Source organism: Chrysochloris asiatica, unplaced genomic scaffold (genome assembly GCF_000296735.1).
Source record: "Chrysochloris asiatica unplaced genomic scaffold, ChrAsi1.0 scaffold00249, whole genome shotgun sequence".
Classification (NCBI taxonomy): Eukaryota; Metazoa; Chordata; class Mammalia; order Afrosoricida; family Chrysochloridae; genus Chrysochloris; species Chrysochloris asiatica.
This window is the reverse complement of record NW_006408767.1, coordinates 3,186,724-3,213,988: the sequence shown is the minus strand read 5'-3', so window position 1 is coordinate 3,213,988 and position 27,265 is coordinate 3,186,724. Positions and strand designations below refer to the sequence as shown.

Genomic DNA, 27,265 nt, shown 5'->3' with positions numbered 1-27,265 from the left:
TCAGTTGTGGACAAAGAGCACTCTGAAATGCTCCCCTGTAGGTTGAACTCGGAAGACACTCACTTCCCACAGGAGGCTACATGGAAAGAAATGAAACAGAGAGCTTGTCTCCAAAGAGTAGTTCCAATATGCATGAGCTGCTCATGGATAACCCATCACTTTGAAGGTACTGAGATAATGCTTTGCTTAAAAACATACGCAAAAACAGACCTAAAACTCTCCCTTGTCCTCTATGGGGTAAAGTATCTAATTTCATCCTAAATAAGGTGGACTTTGTCCTCGTCTCTAGAGAAATAATCAAGGGAGTAATTAGGGTACCTTGGTATGCAACTTGACTTGAGAATTTGTGCTGGTGAGTAGGGGCTGGCCAGAGCAGAAAAGACTCACCTGGGAGCCCATTAGCAACTAATGTCAGGAGGCATGATTTAGCCTATTATGCAGGACTGGCTGACCCAGAACCCTGACACTAAGGCTCAGAGATGAGAACACTTGCTCTCAGGAGGGTAGCAGGTGCTGTTGGGACATGAAACCTTTGCATTGAGAACCTTCCCAAACTTCATCCTCGGCATCTCTTCGTTTGTATCTTCTTTGGTTATAATAAATCTGTAGTTGTAAACATAGTATGTTCTGTAAGTCATTCCAGTGAATTAACAAATGCTAAGAGATAGAAGGAGTGAATAGTTCAGTAAGTTAGGATGCCAGGTTGACTTCTAAACTTGTAATTCACATCCTAAAGGAGTAGTATGCAACCAGTCCAAATTTGTGGTCAGTGGGTCAGAAAACTGAGGGGTCATTTGAAGCCACCAAACTTGTGGTGGGCATCTGCCTATTTGGCAATTTAAAGGATTGTTGTTGTTAGGTGCCATCGAGTCAGTACCAAATCATAGCGACAATTTATGACAGCAGAACAAAACACTGCCCGGTCCTGGGCCAACCTCACTACCGTTGCCATGCTTGAGCCCACTGATGGCTGCCACTTGGCCAATCCATCTCGCTGGGGGTCTTCCTCTTTTTCTCTGACCATCCACCTTACCAAACATGATTATCCATCTCTAGCGACTGGTCCCTGCTGACGTCCCTCCTGACAGTATATCCGAAGTATGAGATGATGTTTGGCCATCTTGGCCTCCAAGGAGCACTTTGGCTGCACTTCTTCCAAAACAAATATATTGAAACATGGTACTTTCAATATTCTCTTCCAACACCTGAACTCAAAAGCATCAATTCTTCTATGATCTTCCTTATTCACTGTCCAGCTTTTGCATGCATATGAGGTTACTGAAAACACCATGGCTTGGGTCAGGCGCACCTTAGTGCTCAAGCTGACATCTTTGCTCTTCAACACTTCAAAAAAGTCTTGTGCAGATTTGCCTAATGCAGCATGTTGTTTGATTTCTTGACTGCTGCTTCCATGAGTGTTGATAGTTGATCTAAGAAGAATGAAGTCCTTGACAACTTCAATCTTTTCTCCGTTGATAAGAATGTTGTTTATTGGTCCAGTGGTGAGGATTTTTGTTTTCTTGACATTGAGATGTAATCCATATCGAAGGCTGTGCTCTTTGATCTTCATCAGTATATGTTTTAAGTCTTCTTCACTTTCAGCAAGCAAGGTTGTGTCATCTGCATATCACAGGTTGTTAATGAGTCTTCCTCCAATCCTGATGCCACATTTTTCTTCTTATAACCCAGCTTCTAGGATTATGTGCTCAGCATATAGGTTGAATAAGTATGGTGAAAGAATACAACCCTGTTGCACACTTTTTTTAATTTTAAAACATTCAGTGTTCCCATGCTCTGTTCGAACAACAGATTGGTCCACGTACAGATTCCTCATGAGCACAATTAAGTGTTCCAGAATACTCATACTTTGCAATGTTGTCCATAGCTTGTCATGATCCACATAATCGAAAGCTTTTGCGTAGTCAATAAAGCACAGGTAAACATCTTTCTGATATTCTCTGCTTTCAGCCCAGATCCATCGGATATCAGCAATGATATCCCTTGTTCCATGGTCTCTTCTGAATCCAGCTTGAACCTCTGGAAGTTCTCTGCTAATGTATGCTTGTAGCCGTTTCTGTATTACCTTTAGTTAAACTTTACTTGCATGGGGTATCAAAGAGATTGTCCAATGATTTCTGCATTCCGTTGGGTCACCTCTCTTTGGGATGGGCACAAATATGGATCTCTTCCAATCAGTTGGCCAGATAGCTGTCTTCCAAATTTCTTGGCAGAGATGAGTGAGTGCCACCTCACATTCTCTAAAGATTTCAATTTTTATTCCATCGATTCCTGGTGCCTTATTTTTTGCCAATTCCTTCAATGTACCTTGAACTTTCTCCTTCAGTCTAAAGGATAGCGTGCCCCTTAATTTGTGAACTGACCTAGCTCTGAGAGACTAGTGTCCAGAGAGTGTGCGGCTTGTGAGGGGAATGGGGTGGCTGACAATGATACTGGAGAAATGGGAATGCGGTCACTGGATCAATTTCTACATTTTGGGGAATGGATTCATGCTGATCTATACCACACTCCCTGACTCGCACACCTCTAGTAATCACTAATCTTCTGACTCATATTAGTGGGATCATACAATATTTGTCTTTTTGTGACTGACTTTATTTTACTAAGCATGTTTCTACTGTTCATCTATTTTGTAGCATGCATTAGAACTTCACTTCTCTTTATGGCTTATATTCCATTGTATAAATGTACCATATTTTGTTTATCCATTGATCTACTGATGTTAAGTGGTTTATTAAGGAAACAACAAGGTACAAGTCAGGATCAAGATCAACGGGCTACAACTCGGGATGATCAGAACCAAGAAGAATGTGGGCAAAGTCTGCAAAGGCTCACCCAAAGACGAGAGCACATCCATTCTTTTCTTCTGTTCAAAACTCTCTCTGCTTCTCTTTGCCATGTAACCCTCTCTCAGCCATACAGGCTAGCTCTTGGCCATGCAGTACTCCCTGCCATTGCCACTGATTTTGCCTCTCTTGCTGTCTTCAGTGTAAAGGGTTTGTTGTTGTTAGGTGCCATCGAGTTGATTTCATCTCATAGCAACTCCATGTGACTGAGTAAAACTACCCCTTAGAGTTTTCTAGGCGGGTCTTTCTCCCATGGAGCTACTGGGTGGGTTTCACACTACAAACCTTTCTGTTAGCAATCACTAGCCACCAGCACAGGATGGTTGTTGTTGCTATTAAGTGCCGTCAAGTCGGTGCCTTCCAGTTAAGCAGTCCAGTGCTTATCCTATCGTGCCATATCAGGACTAGAGAGTTAAATATTTCAGGTTTTGTGGGACATATGGTCTTTGCCATGGTAGTACAAAAACAACGATAGTCAACATGTAAACAAATGAGCATGGCCATGTTCGAACAAAACTTGATTTCTTAATGTTGATATTGGAATTTCATAGACTTTTCACATGTCACAAATACTCTTTTGTATTTGCTCACATATTTAAAAAATATATTTAAACCAATCTCAGCCCAGGGACAGTACAAAAATAAATACTCCTTACATCAAAGCCTCCATGAACACACAATGACTACTTATCTGCTAAAGGAAAAGCTTCTATTTATAAGTACTTGAAAACAATACTTACTGTTTTCTATGGTTGGATCATATGAATCAACAAATTGGCCTTCAACAAACTGAATTGTCAATGAGGATTTCCCTACAAAAGAAAACAATAACTAAGTATGTATTGGTATATTAAGGTAAAAAACTATATAACCCTACCAAAAATCAAAACCAAACTAAACCTCTATCAGACAAAAAACCAAACATAAAATCATATGAAAAACTTAAGATAAAAATATTCCTGAAGCAACTGTTTGAACAGTAGAAGTGAATCCGAAATAGTGAAATGGATTAGCATGTGTGATAAGCTCCCCGCCAAAGAGAAGACAAATTCATAGGAAACATCTAACAAGGCCATTTTTATATTGGCATCCAAGTTAAACCTAGAGCAGTTTTATTATAGGGGGTGAGGAAATTGGGGGAACAGCTTTAAGAATAAAAAGTTGTTAAGTGTCAATGAGTCAGTTCCCACTCATAACGACCCTAATAGTTCCAACTCATAGCAATCCCAAATAGGGTTTCCAAGGAGCGGCTGGTGAGTTTTAACAGCCACCCTATATAAAACTTGTTAAGTGCCGTTCGAGATGGTTCCAACCCATAACAACCCTATATAGGATTTCCAAGGAACAGCCGGTGAGCTTGAATCAACAAGTTTGCAGTTCAAACCAACTCTGCAATCTGGCACATTAACCCACAGTGCCATACCAGGACTCCATATAAAATTTAGGAAGTCACAATAAAACAGAAAACACAGTTATACATATTAAACAAGACAGTATGAGATAAAGTACAAAAATGGAGGGATAGGTACCAAGTGGACCAATTATTGTTACATTTATCTATCAAGATTTTTTTCCAATTTGTTATTATATGCAGGGGCTTCAAAGAGTTCATGGAAAAAATAGGACTGGTAGATAATGGAATTTTTCAACAAATATTTTCAAGCCCCTTGTATAGTATGTTCCATAGGGTTCAATGGCTGGTATTTTGTTAAATTATGTTACAACTTAACTTGTAAACATAAGTAATCATTTTGGCCAAAAGAGACAATGTAGTCTTACCAAGTCAGAATGAGGATGACAGCAAATTTCTCGCTTCACAAGTAAACTGGAATATCAGAATTAAAAAACATCATCCTTAGAGATTAAAGGTTAGAGGTTATTTAATCAGACTGGTCCCTGGGAAAAGGTAATAATCATTAGAAGCAGAACTGAAGAGAAGCTATGTCTCCCTTGAGTCTCGTCTCTTCTGTCACTTCCCTAGGGAGAGTTCATTATTTCTTTAAATTAAGCAAGGATTGGAAGGCTCCATTTGCAGCCATGACAGCTGTTTTCTACCATTTCCATTGAAAGGTAAAATTATTAGGCAACTGTGGGATAAAGAACTGGCCCATAAGGTCTGTTTGAACTACAAGGTCGGCATTTCAAACTCAGTCACTCCTTGGAAACCTGTACAGGGTCGCTGTAAGTAGGAAATGTTTCAAAAGCACCTAATAAAAATTCTATAAGTAATTAGAAGTCTGCAAGAAATGATAATCTTAAATAAACCCACTGGTCATTTTGAAGTGTAAGCACAGGACCACAAGATCAGTTTGAACCACAAGGTCAGCAGTTCAAACTCATGAACCACTCCTTGGAAACTATGCTGTGTTGCTATGAGTCGGAACTAACTTGACTGCACTTAAGTGCTTATAGATGTGTCTGGCTTTTACGAGTTGTCCTTTGAAGAAGCAATTTAGCAGCTACAAAAAGAATTATGTTCTTTACCTGATCACCCTTCCCTTATAATAATGTCATATTTTTTTGACTGTTGCCCTTTCCAAAGTTGATGGTGGTGATAAAGTACTGTCAAGTCGGTTCTGACTCATAGCGACACTATACAAGGTTTCTAAGGAACAGCAAGTGAGTTTTAAGCTAGGTTCTGAAATACTTCTCATAAGGCTTATCACTTTGTACAACCTGAGGATAATTTCAACTTCAGATCAATTCTGTGAAGAAACATGATTTGGAGTGATCTGAAATAAACTTTATCTACATACAAAGAGATACTACCAACCCATTCTATATAACACATTATTTTTAAAGGTTTGAAAATAATGTATCCCAATACTTTACAACTAACTTCCAAATACTCTCATCCACACACAAAAAAACTTAAAAAAAAAAAAACACAGTTAAAGACAGCATTCCCCGCCCCCCAAACAAAATGACAGACACACATGAGACATATATTCAAAGTTGTTAACCAATGTACAAAAGAGGCAGTTTAAAAAAGATTTTAATTGCTTTGAGATTTTGACCTTGTTTTCATGCTTTTTCTCCTACAAAAAGCACAACTAGTTGTGTTATTATTATTCCTTCCCCCATCTCAGCATTTTAACAGTTTAAGTGTCATTGAGTCAGTTCTGACCAATAGCAACCCTGTACAGGGTTACCAAGGAGTGGACTCATAAGCTTGAACCACTGACCTTGTGGTTCAAATGACTTTGCAGTCCAGCACAATAACCCACAATGCCAAACCAGGACTTGGTACCTGTGCCAATGAGATGTATGCGGTGGAGTAGGTTTTCAACCTGCCAAGTAATTCAACAGAAAGGAGGAATCCATATGGATTCATCATTAGGAAAGGCTGATCATCAGGTGTGGTGAAGGGTCAGCGAGGACAAGGAAACCCTCAGTGAGATGCAGTACCACAATAGCCACAACTGTCACAAAGATGACACAGGACCAGCAATGTTGTATTCTGTCATACAGAGGGGTCACCATGGGTCAGAGCAACCTGACAGCACCTAAAAACAAACCCAAAGTCTGACTGCACCTTCATTAACATTACTCTGAGGGACGATGATGTCCATGAATATAAACTAACTGATTAATCTCAAAATCCATAGTTGCTGCCACCAAAAAGTTTCACCTTTACACTACTGCAGTGACCATGTGATGAAAAGGTAATTACAACTCAGAAGGGCTCTACCTCTAAAATCTTCCTTTCCAACATTTCCTAGTTGTTCTTCAGTTGATTATGACCGGTTATCTGTAAAACTGTGCTTTACAGGGTTTTCCCCCTTAATTTTGTACTGTGAATTCAGTGGTTTACAGAGCAGATAGTAAGTTTTATATTCAACAAATCATATATTTTGTTTCATCTCAGTAACTGTAATCCCCTCAATATAACATCACTTATCCCATCTTCCTGTGTTTGCTCCTATTCCTTTTTCCCTAACTCTTCTGACTTTGTCCTTGGGTAAATGCTACAAAAATCTTGAATTGTTGACCATTCTATGTATATCCTCTTTATATATCTATTACTTGCTGAAAATTGCGGCACAGGGGTGAGTTCAGTTCCAAATCTGAAAGGTCACCAAGGGCCACCACTTTAGGGTTTCAAAAGTCTCTAAGTGACCAGTAAGCCTGGTCTTTATGATTTTTAATTTTATTCACACTTTTTCACTCTATCCAGGATCTTCTAATGTGATCCTTTTCAGAGCAGTTGCTATTGTAATCTGGCACCATCTAGTTCTTCTGGTTTTAGGGTCGTGGAGATTGATGTTCCTGTGATCCATTAGTCCCTTGGAGTTAACTGTTTCCAAGTCTCCTCAATTTTTATCACTCTTTCCTCCAGACAGGCAGAAACCAATAGGTGTACCCTAGACGGCTTTTAAGACCCCAATAGCTACTCAACAAAGTAACATATAGAGGATTGTCTTTGTGGATTACGTTACACCACCTAACCATGGTGTTCCCCCAACACTACGGTCCCGAACCCCTAGGTGCAGTGACTCATTTCCTCAAGGTGTTTGTTTATGCCTAAGAAGTTTCGTAACTTTGCCCCTTGTGTGCTCCACCACTGTACTTTCATAGGGTTTATTTTAATATTTTTTAAAGTTAATTTATTTTAATGCTTTTATTGCAAAGTAAGTGCCAGTTTACATGGGAGAACATAGGTTTTGTACTCATCCTATCGTATTTCATTTCATTGCAATGATTACCATCCCCTCCATGCATCATCATTCAACAGTATTTACTACTATCACCTCTTTTTGGTTTCTTTTATTTTATGTACACAAAACCACTCACACACAATCATTTAAACAACCCAAGGTTATATTCTATAAGCCAGCCCTCTGACTGCCAGCACATGGCCTTTTTCTTTCCATGAGTCTAGAGTTCTCAGCTGCTTTTCTCTCCATGTCATCATCTCTGCCTCCATCTCTGATGTCACTGTTTCTCTGGATAGGGTACCACATTCCACTCATGCTCTTCTCTCTTGATGGTCCTAGGGTCCTCTATTCCTGGAATGTTTGATGCACTACTCCCCACTTAATGTTACTGAATTTCTACCTTTACAGTTGTGACTATCACAATTAATCATGATAACAATTACTCATTACTGAATCATATGAATCTTATCCCAATCTCCTGTCACCAGACCCATCTAGACAAGATGAAAACTATCCAGTGGGGATTCTATGCACCCCACCACCACCGCCCTGCACACTCAAACTAAACTCCCTCTTAAAAATGTGTTAAGCCAGCCACTTTGTGCCTTTATAACTGCCACCCCCGCCCCTCCAATTTTAGGCAGCTAGTGTCTAAGGAGCTCTGGTAGCGTAGTGGTTACGAATTGGGCTGTGAACCTTAAGGTCAGCGGTTCGAAACTACCAGCCGCTCCGCGGGAGAAAGATGAGGCTTTCTACTCCCGTAAAGATTTACACCCTCGGAAACCCTGTATAGGGTCACTATGGGTCGGACCCGACTCGATGGCACTTAACAACAACAACAACAAGTGTCTAAGTTGCCCATCCCTATAAACCCTGTGTACAGAGGGGATAGGTTTGATTCTTGATGTGAAGACTCCTTCCCTTACTTGATATTTTGAGCTACTACATCCATAAGTATAGGTCAAGTTCATCAAATTGTAGCAGTTTATACTTGCTTCCTTTATGAAATTTCTATTTTCCTGTAGTCAAGTCCTGATCATGAAGCCATTAAAGCTAGGTCAAATGGGAACTATCCACAAGTTTGGGTATTGTGCATATCCCCTCACTTCCTATCAGCGGGAAGCTTCACTTTCAGCTCTAGTCTTCCATGCCTATGTCCCCATCCATGGGCTCAGGAGTCCCCAGGTCCCATCACACATCGGACCAAACAGCCGTTCCTTGTCTCTCTCATCTCCAGGTCAACAGGACTCTAAGGAATGTGGCTGAACTCAGCCCATATCTTCATTGCTGCCTTTCCCCCTCTTCCACTCACCAGAAGACCAATGTGGTCGCCAGCAAACTTAAATGCCTGCTTGTGTGTAACCTTTGAGTTTCAGTCTAAGAGGAGAGTTTGTCCTGAAGCAAGTTGATTGCTTGCCTTGAGGGCTTCCCAGCAAACAACTTGCTTGTTTTGTAGTAGCCAATCAGACTGACGTTTTTGTTTTTTTATTTTTCCTACTTGTCTTTCAAGAAATATCTTCTGTTCCTCTAGTCACTCCAGGTTGGTCTGCATGCCCTTTCAAGTGGGAATGTCCCAACTCAGAAGGTTCTGGATGAGGCACAGGATTGCACTTAAGGGCCTATACAGTACGCCAAGGCGCCGCATGAAGCCTATTTCACTGGGCAAGTTCTAGAGCCCCTTTTAAGTATTCCAGTTATAGGCTTTCTGTAATCATGTTACCTGATACTCCTTTCTATCCCACGCAAGTGTCTATTTTATATTAAGTAAGCAAGATGTGGATTACATCTCATCCCAATGTAAAGAAAACAAAAATCCTCACCACTGGACCAATAAACAACATTCTTATCAACAGAGAAAAGACGGAAGTTGTCAAGGACTTCATTATTCTGGGATCAACTATCAACACTCACGGAAGCAGCAGTCAAGAAATCAAAGGAAGTATTACATTAGGCAAATCTACTGCACAACACCTTTTTAAAGTTGAAGAGCAAAGATGTCAGCTTGAGGACTAAGGTGCGCCTGATCAAAGCCATGGTATTTTCAATAACCACATATGCATATGAAAGCTGGACAGCGAGTAAGGAAGATCATAAAAGAATTGATGCATATGAATTACGATGTTGGAGAAGAATATTGAAAGTGCCATGGACTGCCAAAGGAACAAACAGATCTGTGTTGGAAAAAGTACAGCCAGAGTGCTCCTTGGAGGCCAGGATGGCCAAACTTCATCTCTCATACTTCAGACATATTGTCAGGATGAACCAGTTGCTGGAGAAGGATGTCATGTCTGGTAAGGGGGAGGGTCAGAAAAAAAGAGGAAGACCCCCAGTGAGATGGACTGGCAAAGTCGCAGTATCAATGGGCTCAAGTATGGCAACAATTGTGAGGTTGGCCCAGGATCGGGCAGTGTTTTGTTCTGCTGTACGTAGGGTTGCTGTGAGTCAGTACTGACTCAATGGCACCTAACAACAACAAAGCACGGGAAACTAATATTCATAAGACATTTCTGCATCTTAACATTATTTCCCCTTTTACCCATTCAGACTATGCTTTGATCCCTATCACAGAGCTCTGTGCTTCATAGGATTGTAGAAGCAGATTACCAGGGTCTTTCCTTCAAGGCACCTCCAGGTAGGCTCAAACTGCCAGCCCTTCAGGTAAGAGCCAAGTGCTTAACCTGTTGCACTACCCAGGGGTTCATCCTCAATACAGAAAACCATGAATTCTCTTAGCTCTTTCACTTTTGGACTCCTACTACCTAATCCAGTTATTGTTTTTTCAAAAGCAATGTTTTTCAAACCATGCGGTGTAACTCAGTAAATCCTGACCAGTACTTTTTAAGAAATAGGAATACCAGAGTGGATTACAAGTAAGTATTTTGTGAAACCTTTTAAAAGTTACACATTTATGACTGGGTCACTGTGTAAAATGTGTTTCTTAAAATGGACTGCAGTAAAAATTGGTTAGAAACATACTACTCTAAACTATTACCCTGAATCTCTAATCCATCAGGCTTCACTTTCATCGCTATCCAGCTTAAGCCCCAAGATAAATCACTTTCCTTTCTCTTTGTCCTCCAAGAAACCTTTTTGTGAGCCTATTTGGGTCAGCTGCAGAGAAATTTCACAACCATGTAAGCTGGAGCCCATTACCAAGCTGTGCTCCTTCCCTGGCTGCTCTGGGAGCTCCTTTTCCTCCTACAGCAGCAGCTATCATTGTCATTCCAGTGCTCAAAGTGTGACAGCATCAGCATCACATGATACCTAGTAAGAAATGCAAATTCCTGAGCCTCATCCCAAGCCTATTCAAAAGTAAACTCTGGGGTTGCTATTGTTAAGTGCTGTGTAGTTGGTTCTGACTCATTGCAACGCTGTATGGGTTTTCCAAGGAGCGGTTGGTGAGCTTGAACCACCAACCCTGGAGTTCAAAATGACCTTGCAGTCCAGCACATTAACCCACAGGGCCACACCAGGGCTCCAAGCTCTGAGGTAGGACCCTACAATCTGTGCTTTAACAAGTCCTCCAAGTGAGGGCACACACAGGCAAGGTAAACACCACTCAAGTTTAAAAACCACTCCAAGACACTTTCAAACTTAAACTTTGTCCTTAAATCATCTATCCCACCTTCTAAGACTGAAACTCAAAGGGAATACATGATGAGTAGGCTGAGCACTGGTGAGTGGAAGAAGGAGAAAGGCAGCAATGAATAAATGGGCTGAGTTCAACCACGTTCCATAGACTCCCGTTGACCTGGAGATGAGAGAGAGAAGAGGAAGGGCTGGTTGGACCAAAGTGTGGTGAGACACTTGAGCCCATGGACAAAGCCAAAGCCACAGAGGGCTAGAGCTGAGAGTGAAGCATCCAGCTGATACGGAGTGAGAGGAGGTGCACAAAAGCATTCAAAGTTTCAGATAGTATCCATTTGACCTAGCCTCAATGGCTTGATAATCAGAACTGGACTAGAGGAAGATTTAAAAAAAAAACCATAACAAATCAATTTTTGATAAAGGAAACATGGGTATATTGTTACAATTTGATGAACTTGACCTATATCCATGGAGGTAAATACTAACAGAGAGGGACTGGCAACTTAGACATTGGCTACCTAAAAGAGGGGACGAAGCAAGCACAAAGTGACTGGCTTACAAGGACTTTAGTTTAATAGTGTGTGGGGGAAGAAAGAGTCCCCACTGAATAGTTTTCATCTTGCCTAGATGGGTCTGGTTAAAAAGAGATGGAGATAAGATTCTTATGATTCAATAGTGAATAATTGTTATCATGACTAACTGCGATGGTCACAATTTTAAAGGTAGAAGTTTTGTAACAAAAATGGGGGGTGGGAGGGTGTAATCTTACAGTTCACAGAGAACCCTGGGACCATCTAGGGAGAAGAGCACAAGTAGAATGTGAGACCTTATCCAGAGAAGCAGCTACACCAGACATGGAGGCAGAGATGGGGACATGGAGAGAGGGAGCAGCTGAGGACTCAAGATTCATGGGAAGAGAGGGACTAAGAGCTGGCGGCCAGGAGGCAGACTTGCAGAAGTGACCTTTGGTGGTGTAAATTATTATATATGCCTGAGTCTTTAAAAAAAAAAAAATCCTCTTGTTCCCTCCAGCAGTTCAGATCCTAAGCATTTAAGGCACACAGACTATGGGCCACATGAGTCTGTGAGTTGGAATCCACTTAATGATAACTGGTTACTGTGGGCCAAGCACTGAGGATAAATAATGAGTAAGCTATGGCACCTAACCCCCCAGTTCTCAGCAGTTATTAGATAGGTACGACCTCCTCCATCCTCCACTTAGCCAGGGTCATGCCTCTGTGCATACAGTAAGAAAGTGGAGACCAACTTGAGCAGTTCAGTCTACCTGGTTCCTCTCCATTACCACCATTTCGAAGAAAGAGGCTATTACACTCTTTCCACGGAAAGCTGTTCTACCCCTACCCTTTGGTCTCCAGAGCTCATTCCCCTTTGGTCTGTTCTAAAGCTTCCTCCTCCTGAAGTAATTAAACACTTTTCTCCTATTCCATTCCATGTAGGCTCATTGAAACGGTGTTTTTGAAATGTTTAAATACATTTTAAGCACACTAATACATATGTCCTCTTGTGCTCTCAATGCTATTGTAAAAGATTTAGTTGGATGCTGTTGCCATGAGGCGCTACATGCTTGATCATGAAGGTGAGAGCACCATACAGCCAATGGTCTCAGTCGCTGAAAGCATTCTTCCTCCAAGAGAAAAGCAATCAAGAGTAAAACAAAACTTGAAAAAAGGTGTGGAGGCTCCAGCTTGAGAAGTCATCAAGGAAAATGGGTAAAAAGAAGCTAAAAGCCACTTAGACAATTAAGAACTAGCAGTCTGAATGGCAAAACAAATGATCAGCCAGCCGCATGCAGTATAACTTTGGGGTGTCAATCTCCAGAGGGACTGTGCTGACATTATCGCAAAGCTTCTCCTTGGTTTGTTCGCCCCTCCAATTCTCCTGGAGCTAAATGGGTTAAATTTCTGGTTTAATCAGTTATACAATAGCACTTCTTGAGTTAATTTGTTAAATAAGATTGGCCACCCAATCTGGTCCTTCATTTTTCTTCCTCCCAGTTCTACCTTCTAACCGCTGTTTTGTTTTTAAGTTTTTATTGTAAATTATGTGATAGTTTACATGGGAGAACATTAACTTTACATTCATCCTATTGTATTTCATTTCATTGCAATGATTACAATCCCCTGCATGCATCATCAAATAACCAAATGGTATACCCTGCATGTCTGCCCCGCAGCTGCCAGCACAAAGTCCCTTTCCCTCCCCAAGTCTAGAGTCCCCAGCCACTCCATCTCTCCATGTCATAGTGTCTGCCTCCATTCCTGCTTCTCTGGATAGGGTCCCATACTTCATTTTTCTCCCTTGATGGTTCCAGGGACCTCCATTTCTGGACTGTAAAATCAACCACTCCCCTCCTTTCGTTACAAAATGTGTACCTTTACTTTTCCAACCCTCACAGTCAGTCCTGATAGCAATCATTCCTTATTGAACCACAAGAGTCTTATCCCCATCACCTTTCATCAGCCCTGTCAGACAGGTTGGAAACCAGTCAATGGAGATTCTACCTTTCCCCGTACCCTCTGGAACTAGGTTTCCTATTGAAAGCTTGTAAGCCAGTCACTTCTTGCCTTTGTAGCCCTCCCCCCACCCCACCCCCCAGCCATTTTGGGTAGCCAATGTCTAAGTTACCCATCATTGTCAACCCTGTATACTAAGGCGGCTGGAATGATCCTCACTGTAAAGATTTGTTCACTCCTTTGCCCAACTGCATCCACAAGCATAGGTCAAGTTCATCAAATTGTAGTGGATTACTCTTTTATTCCCTCTTCTTTCTTCCTCTAGTTGTGTTCTGATCATTCAGCCATTGAAGCCAGGTCAAATGGGTACTCTTTGCAAGTGTGGGTGTTCTTGTGCATGTCCCCTCACTTCATATCAGCTAGACAATCCACACTCCACTCTAGTCCTCTGGGGCCATGTCCCTGGGCCCAGGAGTCCCCAGGTCTCGTCATACTGCTGGGCATTCAGGTCTCAATTCAGGTTAACAGGAATCTATTGAATGTGGTCAGACTTAGCTTAGCTCACAACTTCATTGCTGTTTTCCCCACTTTCCCCTATCGGTGACCAACGTGGTCAGCAGCAAGACCACATGTCTGCTCATGTATTCCTCCTGAGTTTTACTCTTGGAAGGGGGTTTTGCCTTGAGGGGACCTGACCACTTACTTGCCTTCAAGGCTCTCAGGGGGAATAATTTGCTTGTTCTTGTAGTAGTCAATCAGACTGCTGTTATTGTTTTTGATTTTTCCTGCTGATCTTTCTGTCAAGAAGTATCTTCTGTCCTTCTAACTGCTCCAGGCTTGTCCTTTCCGGTGGAAATTACCCATCTCAGAAGATTCTGGATGTGGATCAGGAAGCCTCCTTCACTGGGAAAGTTTTAGCCCCAGTTTAGGTATGCCAATCAGTTATAGGCAGAAGATGGACTTACAAGCTTTCTATGGTGATCTTTCTGGCTATTCCTTTCTCTCTCTCTCTCAAGTGTCTATTTTACAAAAGTGGGTAAGGAAAACCAAGATTCAAAAGACAGCCAAACATCTTAACATTATTTCCCCATTTTTACCCATTCTAACCATGCCTCAATCCTTGTATCCATGAGCCTTGTAATTCCAAGGTTGTGCTTACATTATTTACCTGTCTTATTTAGACCATGTAAACCTACCTAACTGTTCTCCCCTCCACCTTGTTCTTCCTTTCCCCATCCCCTTCTAGTGTATGTTTAACAGCTGTGTTTTTAACATTTCATTGCATTCTGAATTCCTGAATTTCCAGAGCTGTGACTACAAATTAACTCATTTAATCAAATAATTATTAAGCATTTACTATGTACCTGTATCATAAGCACTGGCCTGCCAATGACAAGGTCAGCAGTTCAAGCCAACCAGTCACTCCACAAGAAAAAGATGAGACTTCCAGATCCTGCAAATATGTACACTCTTGGAAACTCTATATAGGGTTACTGTGAGTCATAACCAACTCAACAGCACTAAGAACAACATGTACCAGAAGCACAATAAATCTAGTACACTGGAGAAAATTTGAGTATCTATTTCTTATAACCTAAAGGAAGTAACTTAACTAACATACTAAGCCCATATTTCCTAACTGCTCATCCTTTTTCCACCTTTCACATTCCAATCACCAATACCAAATCTGATATCCAAGCAGCACTGAAAACACTTGTGATAAACAAGGCTCGAAGAATTGACAAATGCTAATTGAGACGTAATGCTGGAGGCGATCACTTGTTTATGCCAAGAATTTTCAAAGACAGCTTCCTAGCCAACCAACTGAAGGAGATCCATATTCGTGCCCGTTGCAAAGGAAGATGATCCAAAAGAAGGCAGAAATTATCTAACAATATCATTAAGTAAAATTTTACTGAAAGCAATTCATAATCAGTTACAGAGGTACACAGCCAAGGAACCGCCAGAACCGTTAAGCCAGATTTAGAAGAGGACATGGTACAAAGGATTGCTGATGACAGAGGATACTGGTTGAAAGCAGAAAATACCAGAGATGTTTAGCTATGTTTTTCTGGCAATTCAAAGTTTGTGTGAGTCATAACAAATTATGGATAACATTGCAAAGAATGGGAATTCCAGAACACAATGTTGTACACAGACCAAGAGGCTGTCATTAGAACAGAACAAGGGGTAAGTGCATGGTTTAAAAATCAGGATAGGTATGCACAAAAGTTATATCCTGTCATCATATTTATTCAATCTACATGCTGAGCAAATAATCTGAGAAGGTGGACTGCATGAAGAATGCAGTATCAGGATTGGAGAAAGACTCATTAACAACTTGGAATATGGAGATGATACATCCTTGCTTGCTAAAAGCAAAAGTACTTGAGGCATTTACTGATAAAGATTAAAGACTACAGCCTTTAACACTGAAACCTCAAAAAGGAAAAAAAAAAAAAATCTCACAACTTGCCCAATAAACAGTATGGTGATAAATGGAGAAAACATGGAAGTTTTCAAGTATTTCATTTTACATGAATCCACAATCAACACTCAAGAAAATATAAGAAATTAAATTATGCAGTATACTGGGTAAATCAGTTGCAAAAGGCCTCTTTAAAGTGTCACTTTAAGTTACTAAGGTACACATGATCCAAGCAATGGTCTTTTCAATGGATTCCTATGCAAGCAAAAGCTGAACACTGAAGTCAGGAAGACGGAAGAATTGATGCTTTTGAATTGTGGTGTTGACAAAGAAGAATGAGTCAGAACAATTCCCGGCATACCACCACCACCACCACCCGAAGAATAGAGTCCTGGTGTGGTGCTGTGGGTTAATGCCCTGGATTGCAGAGTCGGTTTGAACCTCAAGTCCAGAGGTTCAAGCTCAACCACCACTCCTTAGAAGCCCTATACAGGGTCACTACAAATAACACTGAACAATAACAACCAAAAGAACAAATTCCTGTTGCGGTGCTGTAGGATCAGCACTAGACTGGGAATCACAAGGTCAGTGGTTCTAACTCACCACCTGCTCTTCAAAAACCCTATACAGGGTCACTATGAGGTGGAATTGACTTGATGGACTTAACAACAACCAGTAAAATAAACAAATCTGTCTTGGAAGAAGTACAGTTAGGTTTTCCCTTAAAACAAAGGAAGGCAAGACTTTATCTCACATACTTTGGATATGTGTCAAGAGGGACCAGAAAAAAAGAGGAAAGTCAGCAAAAAAAGAAAAAAAGACATGACACAAAATAAGATTGATCAAAACAGAGACTACAAAAATAAGCTCAAACATAAGAACAATTGTGAGGATGATGCAGGACTGGACAGTGGTTCGTTCCACTGTCCACAGGATTGCCAAGAGGAGAAACTGATGCAATGAGACCTAACAACGTGGGGGTTGGGGGAGGTGCTGCAAATGGGATAGGATAAATCATATGCTCTCTCCTAAGAACCAAGCAAGTTCCTATCGGGGATCCTGAAGTGGGGTCAGATGAAGACAAATGAAAACACAAGAATACAGGAAAACAATTCAAATAAGAATCTGGAACATGACATTTCTACATACATGACAAACTCCATTATTAAGGGGGGGGAGCCATCAAAATAAATCTCAACAACATTAATTTGGATAATATATAAAAAGGAAAAACAAAAATGACTAAATTCATGACAATCATATTTTCCAACTTCTAGGACTCCATTTATTTTAAGACACATTATCTGTTAATGATAGCTTTGTAGGGACAGCAGTAAATTTATAATGCACCTTTAAAAAACTAGCATGAGAGAATTGAAGAAATATGGTAATTAACAAATACCACAATTGTTAAAGTACAAGATTGAACTCAGATTATGGTTTCAATCCCAACTATCTCACTAAGGAGAAGTTAACCTCCCTGAGCCCAGAATTGAGCACTGTGATTATGAAATTAAATCACAAACATGAAACATGGTAGTTATGTGTTCAAAAATGGCCAATTAATCTTTTCCAATGATCATCAATCACAGTCCACCTTGAGTCCATGAACACTGACGTTCTGAACAGATGTTTGTCTAATCTGCCTGATTGCTGGCAGGACATTATAATCTTCAAAGGGAGAAAAGCATTCATGTGAAACAACCACAAAGGACAAAAGAGAAGAGATGTGTAAGAGTACTGAAACTGAAAGTTGCTATATATATATATATATATATATATATATATATATATATATGGTGGGTTTAAGAAGTGAGGGTTAGGTTTGGGATACTCAAGCATAAACCTTAGACTTCATTTATAGTTAAGGTTATGGTTAGGACAGAGTTAGTGTTAGGGGTCAAAGGGTTGACCTAAGGCTAGGAGTAAAATAATCTAGTTTTAGAGTTACCATTACATTTATTTTTGTTTTTTTCTTGAAACCTACCTGATTTCCTCTTCATTTGAAGTTCTGTAACTGCATGACTCCCTCTTTTTACTCCTTTTTTGGTTGCCGCAATTGTATCTCTGGTTCTTTATTTTCAGTCTTGTACATTTATTTTATTTTGAATACTTCTATATATGGATTGAGTTCTGGGTGGTATTGTTATTTATGTTCATCTCAGGTTGCTGTCTGTTGTTGGTTTTTTGTCCAAAGAATCCGCTTTAGTGTTTTTTATAAGGTTGGTCTAGTTTTCACAAATTCTCATCTCTTTACATGAAAATGACCTAATTCCATGGCCATATTTGATGGATAATTTTGCTAGGTATATTTAATTCTTGGCTGGCATTCTTTCTTCTTCAGAATTTTATATATGTCATTCCATTGTCTTCTTGCCTGTGTAGTTACTATTGAGAAATCAAAGCTTAGTCTTACTAGGTAAATTTTTTGTTTTCCCTGGGCTGCTCTCAGGATCCTTTCCTTGTCTTTTGGGTTTGAAAAGTTTGATTATACTCTGGTCTTGGTATTTCTCTTCTGGGGTCTATCCTGTTTGGGTTTCATTCAACTTCATGAGTGGCTATCTTCTCATCTTTCATGATGTTAGGTTATTTTTCTTCCCACAATTCTTAAACTCTTGAACAATTTTCCTGGTTTCTGTTTTTTTTTTTTTTGTTGCTCTCTTCTTGTTCTAATCATATTTTAAGTTAATTTTTATGAGTACCCCACATAAACCTTAGGCTTTCTTCAGACTTTTTTTTTTTTTCCTGATTACTCTTTTAGCAGATGAATATTCAGAGAGTTTTCTTAAATTTAAGCTCAGTAATTCAGCTTCCAATGATTCAATTCTACTTCATTATCGATTTCTGAAATCAGTGTTCATAATCCTTGGGCTTCCCTAAACTGCTGCTTTATGTGGTTTTCAATTTTATATTTATTATTTTGTCAGTTTATTTTCTGAATTCTATAGTTTTGTCAACAGTTGTCCTTGATTTAATCTGCAGTTTTCTTTATCATTCTCTCAATCTATTGAAGGTACAGAAACAGCAATCTTGTGAATTCCTTACCAAGCAGTTCTGATACCAATTCTGGTATTTTCTTTTCTGACAGTATTTTGGTCACTTATTTGAGACACTTTGTTTTTGTTTCTTCATGTAAGCTGAAACTGTTCTCTCTCAGCGTCATATTTATATTTCTTCCATAGAATTCTTCTATTTCATCTTCATTGGCTGGTGCGTAAATCTGAATAATAGTGGTATTAACTGGGCTTCCCTGTAGGCGATTGGATATTATCCTATCACAGACAGCGTTGTACCTCATGACTGAGCTGGATATGTTCTTTTTGACAATGAATATAACACCTTTTCCCTTTTGATTTTCTAATTCCAGATCTTTGCACATTTCATTACAACACTGACCAACCAGTACAAGGTGTGTAAACAGTCCAATCATAGTGTCTGGCCCTAAGTATGAATTTAATGAACACATTAAATCATGTACAACTACTGTGCCAGCACGTCTGTCTGACACACAGCGACCTTGAGGGTTTCTGAAGAGCGGCTGAGGAGTCAGAACCACTGACCTTTCAGGTTAAGCCTACCTTGAGGTCGAGTGCTTATCCTATGGCACCACAACAGGACTCCTGTTTTCAACTTACCCAAGAAATATCTATCAATCTGAATAAAAGTAGAAAATCCTCTGGGGAGAAAACTAGAGCAAAAGTAACCCCTTAGGGCTTAAGAGTAAAAATCTCTCAGGCTGTTTTTACAAAGACCCAAGGCAAGGGCCACATAACGGAATTCATTTTTATCACAGAAGGGGTTTGTATGATTTTTAAAAAAGTTCTCCACCTGATTCTAACATGGGTACCCCTTCCCACCTCTCCATGTGATACAGGGTCAGACCAGGGCATCTGATGCAGATAATCCAAATTTTAACTGTTTACTAAGACCCATGAGAGAGATAGTGTTTTAGCTTACAATACTTTCATATTCATTCATTATCTCACTTGTTTCTATCAGTTACGCAGGGTTGACAACATCTCATTCTTTCTCACATTCCCTCTCTAATTTTTAAAAATATATACTGGGAGAAAAAAATAATGTAGGGAGATATTAAGGTGCAATTATTATTAAGTGACAAACAAAATGGAGTATATAAGTAAATATGGTTCAAAATCTTCTTCATTCTAATGTTTACTGGATGCCTATTACCAAACATGGTGCTACCAGATATATTCTAATGAGGAGGCAAAAAAACAAAAAACATACACACACACACACACACAAAATGAAGATTCAAGTCTGTGTCTATAAGAAAAGATCGTCTTAAAAATATTTAAGTGGAAAGCCCCTCAATGAGATGGACTGAGTCAATGGCTAAAACAGTGGGCTCTAAGGTAACAGTAACTGTGAGGGTGGCACAGAAGCAGGCAGTGTTTCATTCTGTTGGACTGAGTTATGAGTTACTGAGGGTTGTTATGAGTCAGAACTGACTCGGGGAAACCTAACACCATGGCTGCTTTCATGCTACAAAAGCAGAATCGAGTAGTTTCAAACAGATTATAATGGTCTGAATTGCCTAAAATATCTACTTACTAGCCTTTTACAGAAAATGTTTGCCACCAAAAGTTATCTCATTTTTTCAGTGATAAGTGTAGGGGTTCACTTAAAACCCTTTAGTCAGTTTGTCATACTGTGGTAGCATGCATGTATATTACTGTGCTACTGAAAACCATGCCACCAGTAGCTCAAGTAACAGCAAGGCCACTCATGGCGGCATGGGTATGGGAGAGTTTCCAGACTAAGACTCTGAAGAAATAAGAGGCAGTCCAATTCTGAGGGATTAGCCAATAAAAACCTTGTAGAAAGTTGTAGAATACTGTCTGATATAGCACAGGAAGCTGAGCTCCTCAGATGTGTCATATATGACTGGCAAAGCAGAGTCTATCTTAATGATATGCTGATGAGGCATAACTCAAAATAAAAAGAAACAGTTGTATATATCTACAAATAATCAAAACTTGGAAATGTACATAGTATGAGTCTAGGAAATTGAAGTCATCAAAAAGGAAATGGAACACATGAAGATCACTATTCTAGGCACTAGTAAGCTGAAATGGACAGTTATTGGTATTTTTAAATCAATCATATAGTCTACTATGCCAGGAATGAGAAATTGAAGAAGAATGCTATTATATTCATCATTTCAAGATCTATGCTGTCAGTGCTAATATCCACATGCCTACAAAAAAGACCAGTTAACACAACCACAATTCAAATTTACATACTAATCACTAATGCCGAAGAGGAAATTGAAGATTTTTATCAGTTTTTACAATCTGAAATTGATATAACATACAATCAAAATGCATTAATAACTACTGGTGAATGGAATGTGACACAAACAAAGGATCAACAGTTGGATAATACGGTCTCACTGACAGAAAGGACGCAGGCGATCACATTATAGAATTTTGCAAAGTCAGTGACTCAGTCATTTCAAATAACTTTTTCAACAACATAAAAAGTGTCTATACAGGTGTTCCTCCCCAGATGGCTACAAAGGAATCAAATCAACTCCATCTGTGGAAACAGAAGACAGTGAGGCTCATTAGCTTCAGTCAGAACTGTGGCACAGTCCATCCTCAAAACCAAGTTCAAGATGAAGTTGACGAAAATAAAAGCCAAGTCCATGAGAGCCAAAATAAAAGCCAGAGTATATCCTGCCTGGCGTCCTGGTGTGGTGCTGTAGGATAAGCACTGGACCGCAAGGTCAGTTTCAACCAGAAGGGTGGTGGTTCAAACTCACCACCCACTTCTTAGAAGGCTGCTGCGAGTCAGAACAGACTCAACAACACTAACAACAACATAACCCACTTGAACTTAGAGACCAAATAATGAATAGATGTGATGCAACAGACACTAATGACTGAAGACCTGAAGAGTTGTGGGAGGACATCAAGGTTATCCATATATTAAGAAACCATTAAAAGTGCAGAAAAAAAAAGAAAATATATAAATAGATGTCAGAAGAGACCTGAAGCTTGCTCTTGAATGCAGAATTTCTGTTGTTTCAATTAAGTTTCTGTTCTTGCAATTAAGTAACATCAAGTTGTTTCCAACTCATAGCCACCCTGCATAGGGTTTCTGAGGAGCAGCTGCCAAGTTTGAACGCCAACCTTGCAGTTCAAACTGACCTTGCTTAGTCCAGTGCTTATCCTACAGTGCCACACCTGAACTCCTAATAGCTAAAGAAAAAAGAAAAAAATGAAGTTAAAGAGCAGAAGATTTCAAAGGCCACTTCAAGAAGACAAAGTATTATAATGAATGTGCAAAGACATAATAGAGTTAAAAATCCAAAAGGGAACAATATGGTTGGCATTGTTCAAGCTGAAAGAATTAAAGAAAAACAACAACAAACAAAATAAGTTGCAATATTGAAGGAGTGTATGGGTGTACTTACTGAAAGATGTATAAGGCATAAAAATTTGATGAAAGGAACACAATTGCTGCACTAAAAAGAACTGGTAAATATTCAGGCATTTATGGATGTAGCATATAATCAAGAACCGATGGTACTGAAGGCACTGGCAAAAACCCAAAAAAACAAGGCTTCAGAAACTGACGGATTATCAACTGAGATGTTTCAACAAACAGATGCAATTCTGGAAGTGCTTACATGTCTATGCCAAGAAATTTGAAACTGGTCAACTGGAAGAGATGTGTTATCTATTGCCATTTCAAAGAAAAGTGATCCAAAAAAATGCAGAGGCTATCAAACAGTATCATTAATATCACATACAAGTAAACTTTTCCTGAAGACAACTTAAAAACAGTTGCAACAGTACACTGATTGGGAATTGCCAGAAAATCAAGTCAGGTTCAGAAAAGGACAGTGCAACAAAGGATATCAATACTGACATCAGATGGACTCTGGCTGACAGATGATACAACCTTGCTTGATGAAAGCAAAGAATACTTGAAACACTTACTGATGAAGATCAAAGCCTTTAATATGGAAACCTCAAAGGAAGTAAAATTCTCACAACTGCCCAGTAAGTAACAATAATGATAAATGAAGAAACTATTGAAGTTGTCAAGGATTTCAGTTTACTTGGCTCCACAATCAACGATCAAGAAAGTACAAGCCAAGAAATCAAATGATGTAGTGCACTGGGCAAGTCTGCTGTAAAAGAACTCTTTTAAAGCATCACTTTGAGGACTAAGCTACTAATGCACAAATTATTTAAGCCACGGTCTTTTCAATCAGTTCATATGCACGCAAAAGTTGTACAGTGAGTAAGGAAGACTGAAGAAGAACTGATGTCTCTGAATTATGGTATTGGCAAAGAATATTAAATATTCCATGGACTACCAGAAGAATGGAGTCCTGGTGTGGTGCTATGGGTTAATGCGCCAGACTGCAAAGCCGTTTGAACTGCAAGGTTGGCAGTTCAAGCTCACCAGCTACTCCTCGGAAACCTAGAGTCGCTATGGGTTGGAATCGACTCAACTGCACTTAACAACAACCAGAAGACTAAACGAGTATGTAGGATGGCAAGACTTCACCTCATGTATTTTGGACATGTTATAAGGCAAAATCAGTCCCTGGAAAAGAACATCATGGTTGGTAAAGTACAGGGTAAGCAAAAAAGAAGAAAACCTTCAATGGCATGGATTGGCACATGGGCTCAAACAGAGTGAGGCTAGTGCAGGATCAGGCAGTGCTTCATTCTGTTGTACATAGTGTTGCTGTGATTCAAAACTGACTGGACAGCACGGAATAACAACCCTCACATAGTTTGAGGAGTACTGGTGTAGCACTGTGGGGTAATGAGCTGGACTGCAAAGTTGGTTTGAATTACAAAGTCAGCAGTTCAAGCTTACCAGCTGTTCCTCGGAAACCCTATAATAGGGTCGCTATGGGTCAGAAATGACTAGACGGCACTTAACAACAGAGCTTGAGGGTATGTAAGTGAGTTAATACATATACAGTATTTAAAATAGTATCTCACACCAATAAACACTTTCAAAAACATCAACAATTACTAATACTATTATTAGCTGCGGGCAGGATTCATGACTTTGTGACTACTTACTTATTGTTATTAGGTGCCATTGTGTCAGTTCTTTCTCATAGCAACTCTGCATAAGGTTTCCCAGAAGCAGCTAGTGGGTTTGAGCCACCAATCCTGTGGTAAGCAGTCCAGTGCTTATCTTAAAACAGTGCTACACCAAGATTCCAGACTAACTACTTAGACTAAATTATTCAAATAGTTACTCCAATGTACTTAACAACAGCAAAAATCAATAATTACATTAAATGTCAATGGATTAAATGCACCAGTGAAGAGACAATAGAGTGGCAGAATGGATAAGAAAACAAGACCCTTCAATATGCTGCCTGCAAGAGACACACCTTACACACAAAAGACAAAACAGACTAAAAGTTAAAGAATGGAAAAAAACATACCAAGCTAACTGCAACAATAAACAAGCAGGAGTGGCAATACTCATCTCTGATAAAGTAAATTTTAAGACAAAAACCAGCATAAGAGATAAAGAAAGACACTATCTTATGATTAAAGGGTCAATTGAGCAAGACGACATAACCATAATAAATATCTACGCTCCCAATGAAAGAGCACCAAGATATATGAAGCAAACCTTACTAGAATTGAAGAAAGAAACAGATAAATCTGCAATTATAGTAGGAGATTTTAATATGCCACTTTCAAAAAGGGACAGAACAACCAGAAAGAAAATTGACAAAGTTACAGAGGAACTAAACAACACAATCAACCAACCTGACCTCATAGATGTGTACAGAGCATTCAACTCAACAGCACAATATACATTCTTCTCCAGTGCACATGGAACATTCTCCAGAATTGACCATGTGTTAGGTCACAAAGCAAGCCTCCATAAATTTACAAACATCAAAATACTACACAGCATTATTTTCCGACCACAATGCTATAAAACTAGAAATCAACAATAAGAAGACCAAGGAAATAAAGTCGAATACATGGAAACTGAATAACACCTTGCTGAAAAGCGACTGGGTTAAAGAAGAAATTAAACATGAATTCATAAAGTTCCTAGAAACAAACAAGAATGAAAACACAACATACCATAATCTTTGGGACACGGCGAAAGCAGTGGTGAGAGGACAATTTATTGCAATAAATGCGTACATCCAAAAAGAGGAAAGAATCAAAATTAACACATTAACACAGCATCTCTAACAATTAGAAGCAGACCAGCAGAGGGAACCTACAGTCACCAAAAGAAAGGCAATAATAAAGATAAGAACAGAAATAAATGAGATGGAAAACCAAAAAACTATGGAAAGAATCAACAGGACAAGAAGCTGGTTCTTTGAAAGGATTAATAAAATTGACAAACCATTGGCAAAACTAACAAAAAAAAAAAAAAGAGGGAGAGGACACAAATAAATCACATTAGAAACTACATGGGCAACATCACAATGGAACCAAATGAAATCAAAAGGATAATAACAGAATATTATAAAGAGTTATACTCCAACAAATTTGAAAACTTAATTCTAAAAACATTCAGAGAAGAATTGTCACCAATTCTACTCAAATTATTCCAGAATATAGAAGAGGATGGAAAACATCCTAATACTTTTTATGAAGCAAGCATAAACCTCATACCAAAACCAGGGAAGGACATCACTAAGCAAGAAAATTATAGATCAACATCCCTCATGAACATAGATGCAAAAATTCTCAACAAAATCCCAGCCAACAGAATCTAGCAGAACATCAAAAAAATAATAACATCATGACCAACTGGGATTCATATCAGGGATGCAAGGATGGTTCAACATTAGAAAAACAATCAACGTAATTCACCATATAAATAAGAAAAAAGAAAAGAACCACATGATCATATCAATTGCTGCAGAAAAGGCATCTGACAAAATCCAACATTCATTCCTGATAAAAACACTCAACATGGTAGGAACTGAAGGGAAATTCCTCAACATAATCAAGAGCATATATACAAAACCAACAGCCTACATTACTCTCAATGGAGAAAAACTGAAAGCCTTCCTTCCCTGTGTGAACAGGAACCAGACAAGGATGCCCTTTGTCACCACTCCTGTTCAATACTGTTTTGGAAGTCTTAGTCAGAGCTTTGCAGCATGATATAGAAATTAAAGGCATCCAAATTGCCAAAGAGGAAATAAAACTCTATTTGCAGACAATATGAGCCTATACATAGAAAACCCCAAAGACCCAGTAAAAAAGCTACTAGACATCATTGGAAGATTCAGCAAAGTGGAGGGTATGAGATCAACATACAAAAATCAGCTGGACTCCTCTATAATAACAATGACAGCACTGAAAAGGACATTAGGCAAGCAATATCATTTACAATAGCCGGCCAAAGGATAAAATATTTAGGGATAAATGTAACCAGAGAAACAAGGGACCTATACAAAGAAAACTACCGAATTCTACAAGAAACCTGAAGAGACTTCAGAGAGAAGTGGAAGAACATACCATGTTCCTGGACAGGAAGATTCAACACCATGAAAATGTCAATACTGCCCAAAGCAATTTACACATATAATGCAATCCCAATCCAGATTCCAACAACATTCTTCAAAGAGATGGAAAAGACAATTACAAACTTTATATGGAAAGGAAAGAGATCCAGGATAAGCAAGGCATTGCTTAAGAAGAACAACAAGGTTGGAGGCCTCTTACTCCCCGATTCCAAAATTTACTACATGACTATAGTGGTCAAAACAGCCTGGTACTGGTACAATGAAAGATACACTGATCAATGGAACAGAATCCAGAATGTAGAAATTAACCCATCCACATACAGCCAACCAAGTGCCTAGGTATATTGCATGGGGAAGAGATAGTCTCTTTAACAGATGGTGCTGGCAGAACTGGAAAGTGATATGCAAGATATTGAAACAAATTCTTTACCTCATGCCCTATACAAAAACCAACACAGCATGGATTAAAGATCTAAATGTGAATCCCAAAATTATGAAGGCCATCAATGAAAACATAGGGACAAATGTGAGAGCTCTAATTCAGGGCATACACAGGCTACCAAACATTCTGAAAACCACACAAACAAAAGTAGACAAAATAGATGAGTGGGGCATACTAAAAATTAAAAACTATGTGCATCAAAAGACTTCACCAGAAGAGTAAAAAGGGAACCCACAGAGTGGAAAAAAATCTTTTGCAATGACACATCAGACAAGGGACTCATTTCTAA

At 39.3% G+C, this 27,265-nt stretch overlaps 1 protein-coding gene across 1 annotated transcript in view; it reads right to left on the bottom strand.

The window, feature by feature from the left end:
* The window catches only part of RHEB (Ras homolog enriched in brain), a 58,205-nt gene that overhangs the window by 21,515 nt on the left and 9,425 nt on the right, over positions 1-27,265 (bottom strand). Inside the window, exon 2 of the mRNA XM_006873671.1 lies at positions 3,605-3,676. Within this exon, the coding sequence (XP_006873733.1) occupies positions 3,605-3,676 (72 nt within the window). The remainder of the gene's footprint in view (positions 1-3,604; positions 3,677-27,265) is intronic.